Source organism: Astatotilapia calliptera, chromosome 22 (assembly GCF_964374335.1).
Source record: "Astatotilapia calliptera chromosome 22, fAstCal68.1, whole genome shotgun sequence".
Lineage (NCBI taxonomy): Eukaryota > Metazoa > Chordata > Actinopteri > Cichliformes > Cichlidae > Astatotilapia > Astatotilapia calliptera.
In genome coordinates this window covers 1,420,001-1,426,938 of record NC_137442.1, presented here as the reverse complement: position 1 = coordinate 1,426,938, position 6,938 = coordinate 1,420,001, and the positions used below count along the sequence as shown (strand labels likewise).

Here is a 6,938-nt window from a genome sequence, read left to right as displayed (position 1 = left end):
GTGACTCTAACATTAATTATGATCTCTGATGACTGTGACCACGTCACTCGGCTCTTTTAAGAGTCTGTCTGTGTGCAAAGGAATGATTTAGCTCCTGATAGCTGATTGACAGGAAGTCATACAGATAGAGCTCTTCTGCAGATCAGTTATCAGTTAGAAATCAGCTGTGGAGGAATTATCTTGCAGAGTGTAGACGACTTCCTGTCAGCCTCTCAGTTTCCACTGATCATAAATCAGCAGCTGTCAGTGTCTTCACCGCGGACTCGCTCCCCTCCAGCCACCTCCTGCAGCTCTCCTGGGGGGGCAGTGAAGCATTTCCAAACCGGCTGGGCGACACGATGTGTCCATCAGGTTCTGGCTCTGCCCCAGGGTCAGGGCAGGACACACGTGGAGCACCTCAGGGATGCAAAGCATCTATTGGCTCCTTCCAGTGTGGAGTGGAGAGGCTCTTACCTCGAGACCTCTGCGTTCATTTTAATCTAAACTGGACACAGCATCACTTCAGTTCGTCCACAAACCTCATTTATATTTGTCTTCGTCTGCTGATCCATGAAACATGTCTCTGTCTAATACACGAAGAACGAAAAACACTAAAATGTCACCAAATGAATCTCCATCATGTATCTGTGTGTCTGAGTTCTAACAGCAGTCGGTGAGTTTAGTTACAGTCACTGGATTTGAAACAAGTGTAACAGGTTATAATAACGAGAGAAAGCGTCTGTTCTCTGACCACAGAACCTCAGAAATAGAAGAGCAGGCGTGTTCACAGAGGCGCTGACTTCCTGTTCTCTGTTCAAACACAGACGGTGGTCACTGTGAGTTCAGACACTTCAGCCTGTCAGGATGTGGGTGAACATCTACTGCTGCCTGTTAGCCTGCGCTCTGAGCGGTCATACCACAGCAGGTGGGACACTTTGCATTAATGTCTGATATACTTTATAGTTTTCACACATGTGCATTTGTGTTGGTGTTTGTAGTTTCAGGGATTTCACACGATTATAGAAAACGAGTTCAGAGTGTGAAGCAGACACACGATCACAGGAAGTCGAGTTATGGTGTCAGTGTAGCTCAAACTTCACGTTTCATCTTCCGGAAGAAAAGTTTTAAAAATGAAATCCTCTGTTTGTTTTAGACGAACTGTTTGAAAACAACATTCATGAAAAACTGTGATTTTTACCTGAGGTTCAGCTTTTTATTGATTGATTCATAATAAGATAATGAAATAATCATTTTCAGACTAAAGCTTTAAGAATTTACAATCAGGAAACATTCATAGGACGGCAAATATCCTGCTGTTTCCTAACAAACTGTCAGTTAACTTGCTTCCTTCTGTCAGGTGTGATGCTTAGCTTAACTTGAGGACAGAGCACAGAGTAACACTCAGGTCACTTTTCATGAGACAGAGAGTCATGTGATGTTAACGTGTACTCGGTGAGTCTGAGACATGATTTTAAAAATGCTTTTGTTTTGCAGGTTTAACCCGGGAAGTAGAGGGGACGCAGCTCACTGTGCGCTGTCCTTACTATCTACAGGGTAAAGTGAGGTGGAGCAGAGAGAGTGGAGGAAGCAGAGCTGACATACTCACTGTTGATGGAGAAAGAAACATAAAACACATCAATGATCCACAGAAACGATACGATTCACAGGCTGACGGGTCTCTGATCATCCTCAGAGCTGCTCCCTCAGACTCTGGCAGATACTTCTGTAATAGTTACCTGGCAGAGGAGCTGACAGTGATCCCATCAGGTAACTTTATCAGCGTTAACCTGTTTACTCTTTAAAAATCATTTCTGATTTTAAAAAAACCCTCAAACATCAGTGTGTTAATAAATGCTGCGTTTGCATTTTATATAAAGTAATAACTGTAATGTTCTTCATGTGTAACCTCACATGCTGCAGTAACCTGTGAGCAGCTACATAAAAGTCTTATCTCTGCTCTCTGTAAACTCAAACCACACTGAAGCATTTCAGTGTGGGTTATTGTGCAGTGATCGCCGGTATTACCAACGTGGTTATCAAGTGTCTCTGTGTGCTGTAACAAGAGAGCAGCAACACAATGTGTGGTGTAAATGTGGATGTGGGGATTGTTGCTGTTGTCGGCGCTTTAGTTTTGATTCTACTGGAACGTGATCAGGAGTCGGACCACGTTGGACGGTTAATGTGGTCTTTCACAGAAAATGGAACAATTATGCAGCCTAGTGTGATTCAGTCAGACAGTATTAAACCACAAACACTGTAAATATTACAAGAACAAATGCCAACAGTAGTGCTGCAAACAAGGCAACAGAGGCGTCCATGAATCTGCTTTTCCAGCCACAGAGCTTTATCAAGAAGCTGGAGCTTATCTCAGATTGTTTAACCTGACCTCTGACTTTCTGCTTCTTAATTCAGATCAAACTGAGGTTATTGTACTCGGCCCTGAAAATCTTAGAAATATGGTATCTAAGCAGATTCTTACTCTGGATGGCATTACCTTGGCCTCCAGTAACACTGTGAGGAACCTTGGAGTCATTTTTGACCAGGACATGTCCTTCAACGCACATATTAAACAAATATGTAAGACTGCGTTCTTCCATTTGTGCAACATCTCTAAAGTTAGAAATATCCTGTCTCAGAGTGACGCTGAAAAACTAGTTCATGCATTTATTACTTCCAGGCTGGACGACTGTAATTCATTATTATCAGGAAGTCCTAAAAACTCCCTGAAAATCCTTCAGCTGATCCAAAATGCTGCAGCAAGAGTCCTGACAGGGACTAGAAAGAGAGAGCAGATTTCTCCTGTTTTGGCTTCCTGTTAAATCCAGAATTCAAAATCCTGCTCCTCACATACAAGGTCTTAAATAATCAGGCCCCATCTTATCTTAATGACCTTGTAGTACCATATCACCCTATTAGAGCACTTCGCTCTCGCTCTGCAGGCCTACTTGTTGTTCCTAGAGTATTTAAAAGTAGAATGGGAGGCAGAGCCTTCAGTTTTCAGGCCCCTCTTCTGTGGAACCAGCTTCCAGTTTGGATTCAGGAGACAGACACTATCTCTACTTTCAAGATCAGGCTTCAAACTTTCCTTTTTGCTAAAGCATATAGTTAGGGCTGGACCAGGTGACCCTGAATCCTCCCTTAGGTATGCTGCAATAGACGTAGGCTGCCAGGGATTCCCATGATGCACTGGGTGTTTCTTCACTCTCTATGTGTTTACTCTCAAATGGTCGCAGCAGATGGCCCCGCCCCTCCCTGAGCCTGTTTTTGCCGGAGGTTTTTTCCTGTTAAAGGGAGTTTTTCCTCCCCACTGTCGCCGTTACTCACATCACAGGGGGTCGTTTGGTTTTTGGGACGTAATTATTTAAAAAAAATGAAAAAGCCATTCATTGGCTTTAGGTCTGACATGAAGAGTACATGTAAATGAGAAAATAAAATTAAATAAATGTTAATATTCTCTATAATTAACAGTGTGCAAACTGGATGATCCAGTTTTGTAACCTTTCTTCTGTTAACTCTAATAGCAGTTGTGGTTTAGAGACCAAAAATAAAACTGTCCATTCTCTGTATCACCAACTAAACTCCAGCACCTTGTTGTGTCGATGCACCACAGTTTGCATGTTGGGATGAATTACTTTAAATGATAAATGTGTCACTAACTCCCAGTTTTACACTGAAACTCTAACAAAACCAGGTTCCATGTTCCAGTTACCATGGTGACCGAGCCTACATGCCTGCTAACCCCGTAATCTAGACACATCCCTCAGGTCTCAATAGGTTCATTCATCACATTTCTTTAATTAGCTATTTGCTTTTGCTTTTTTGATATTGTTTGTTTTTATTTTTTGTTTGTTTGTTTGGGCCCCTGATTTCATAATGAACACAAGAAAAGTCAATAATTGTCCATTTTACAAGCTCAATCGTGGTTTTTAGTCACACATTCATTTGTTATTCACAGGAACAATAAGACGCCATGTTGAAGAGAGAGGCAGCGTCTTACTGAAATGTCCTGGTGATGTTGGAGGATCAGCTGGTCCAACATGGAGACGAGACTCTGGAGAAATAAATTATAGAAGGAATTATTTTTCCCGTAGAGACAAAACATTAACTATAAGAGAAGCTGAGCCTGCTGACTCTGGACTGTACTACTGTGATGGGAAACCAGCTGCTTATGTGACAGTGACCAAAGGACAGAGATCTGACAGAGGTGAGACACATGAACCTCTGACCGTCAAACATGAAGCCTGTTAGTGTCAGCCTGACTGAGACCATCAGCTTGTGTCTCCACTGTGGTTCAGGAGTGAAACATCCACAGCGAGCACACTGACAGGCTGCTGGATGTTTGTAATAAAAACTGACCCAGAATCAGTGCTGCATGAATCTGAATATGTAAAGTAACGATTCAATAGGAGTCAGACTGAAGAGAAACTAGAAGTTTGCTTTCAGTCTGTCTCAGTCTCACAGAGTGTTGTACATGTAGACAAAGTTAGGCCAGGTTTAACGCTGAGATATGAAACTACCACACACTCATACGAGTGGGTTGAGGTTTTGAGCAAGATGCAAATACACAGCTGAGTACAGCAGTGACAGTCTGCTGCTCCTGTCCAACAGCAGCTTTGTGATGCACAGTAAAGATTCCCACAGTTCACTGGTGACCAATCAAATTTACTTCAAGAGTCAAAGTTATAAATGATGACAATGGAATTATATTTATTATAGAAAGAAGGGCGCTGTAGGGAGAATCCACCATTATTTTTCTTTAATAAAGAAAAAAATGTGAAATTGCATCAGAAAATGTTTCTGTTTGAGTTATTACATCAGATGCAGATTGTCAGGAGCTTCGTGTGTGGAGGAGAGGAAGAGATGAAACACAGGACTCGTTGATTAGTGAAGGATTACCACGGCCTTTATCACAGAGTGGATGAACAGAACATGAACGGACATTGATTGACTGGCTAACTGATTTGAGCAGAACACACGGGATAGGCAACATCTATGACACGACAAAGGACTGGAGGGAACCAAGGGCTTCAACAGGGTGGCTGTAGCTCAGGAGGAAGAGCAGGTCAGTTGGTAGTTCGATCCCTGGCTCCCCTAGTTTGCATGCCTAATATAAGATACTGTACTAACCCCGACTTGCTCTCCGATGCATCCATCAGAGTACGAATGAATGATGTATGAATGATAGTTACAGAGCACTCAACGTGTAGATAATAGTGCTTGTGTGAATGGGTGTGTATGGGGTGGATGCTTTGAGTACTCCAGTACTCCATTTACCATTCACCAGTCCAAATGCATGACTAACTAACGACTGGAGACAGGTGAGTACACGGCTGAACTCCAACTAATGATGCATGGGATGAACTGGAACACAATACACAGGTAGACAGCCTGCACAGACAACAGAAAGTGAAAAACACGGCTGTGGAAAATAAACTGAACATGTGAAAACTGAAAACACTGGGTGACCAGGAACACTGACACAGACATCAGAGAAGGCGATGTTACACGTGCCATCTCCGCTCTTTTTGTCGCAGCAGCACTGGCTGCCATCTAAAGCAATGAAGTATAAAAGGCAAAAGCAGAGTTTGTACAGTTGTAAGGAGCTTGAACGTGAATATGTTTTGTAACTGCCTTCAGTGTTTGTGGCGGGGCGTGGTCTGCGGTGCCGTGTGGACCTGCACAGCATCCGCGATCACGCCCGCCGAGCAAAAACACGGGGACTCGGGGTTGTGTGTGCTGGTGTGATGTATGTGCTGTATGTATGATTATTCTAAGAACTCTGAGCTGAGGTTCCCCTTTTTCTAAATCTGTACGTTCTTACAGAAAGAGGAAGCTGTTAGTTGTTTATCACACAAAAGTACAAGTCAAAGGTCACGTAGACATTTGCTTAGTGATCAATAAAAGAATACATTTCATGAAGCTGATCACATTATATAAAAACAATTTTCCTTTGACAACTCTGTGTTATTGTCAGGGTCTATCTTGCAATATAAAAGATGCCTTAAGGCAACTGTGGCTGTGATTAGACACTATCTACTAAAAAAATTGAATTTAAAACTACATAATAACAAAACACCTAAAGATACGATTTAAAATGGATTTTCTGCTGAATTGCCTGATATGTGTAGACACAACACTGCTTCCTTCCCTGAGTTAGGACACTTGTTTTTATACTTGACTGATTCATAGATGATGATAAGTGACTTAACAAAGAGCATTCCTCTGAACATGGTCAGGTTCAGGGACTGGAAGGGAAATGAGAGACAAAGCAGCCAAAGGAAAACAATAGAAGACATAAATAAGTCGTTCTTCTAAAAACCCCTGCATGAAGAAGTTTACATCATCTGTAGTATAATGGATTGCATTTATATGGCGCTTTTCTGTACAATGCAACTATTCATTCACACACTGGTGGAGGCAGCTACAGTTGTAGCCACAGCTGCCCTGGGGCAGACTGACAGAAGCGAGGCTGCCATATCGCGCCATCCGCCCATCACCAGTAGGCGGGTCTTGCCCAAGGACACAACGACCAGGACAGAGAGCCCAAACCGGCGACCTTCCAGTTACCGATGCGCTTCCCAACCCCCTGAGCCACGGTGGCCCCAGTATAGCAAACTATACCGTTCATACTGTGCACAAATATGCATATATACCCCGACTCACTTTGGGAAATAAAGTACAGACAAACATCCAATTATTTGTATTTTAGTTTTTAGTTTCAGAAATTATTTATGCTTTAGATTCTTATATTAAAAGTAAACAGTCAGTTCTGTTAATCAATTCTCATGTAGCTATTTTGTCTGTTACTCAAGGTAAGAAGACAACAACAACAACAACACCAACGACGACGACAACAACAACAACAACACCGACAACAACAACAACAACAACACCGACAACAACACCAACAACAACAACAACACCGACAACAACAACAACAACGACAACAACAACAACAA

General features: G+C 42.4%; 1 protein-coding gene across 2 annotated transcripts in view; it reads left to right on the top strand.

Moving 5' to 3' along the window:
- The first annotated feature begins 801 nt into the window (after nt 1–801).
- LOC145423815 (uncharacterized) overlaps nt 802–6,938 on the top strand; it is a 9,979-nt gene continuing 3,842 nt past the window's right edge. The window contains exons 1-4 of one of the 2 annotated variants that reach the window (XM_080296694.1): nt 802–904; nt 1,474–1,746; nt 3,935–5,041; nt 6,792–6,938. The exon at nt 6,792–6,938 is cut by the window's right edge and continues 297 nt beyond it. In XM_080296694.1, the coding sequence (XP_080152820.1) occupies nt 4,972–5,041; nt 6,792–6,938 (217 nt within the window). In that variant the 5' untranslated portion in view covers nt 802–904; nt 1,474–1,746; nt 3,935–4,971. Of the gene's footprint in view, nt 905–1,473; nt 1,747–3,195; nt 5,042–6,791 lie in introns of those variants that run through there. The other variant, XM_080296695.1, reaches the window with a different exon arrangement.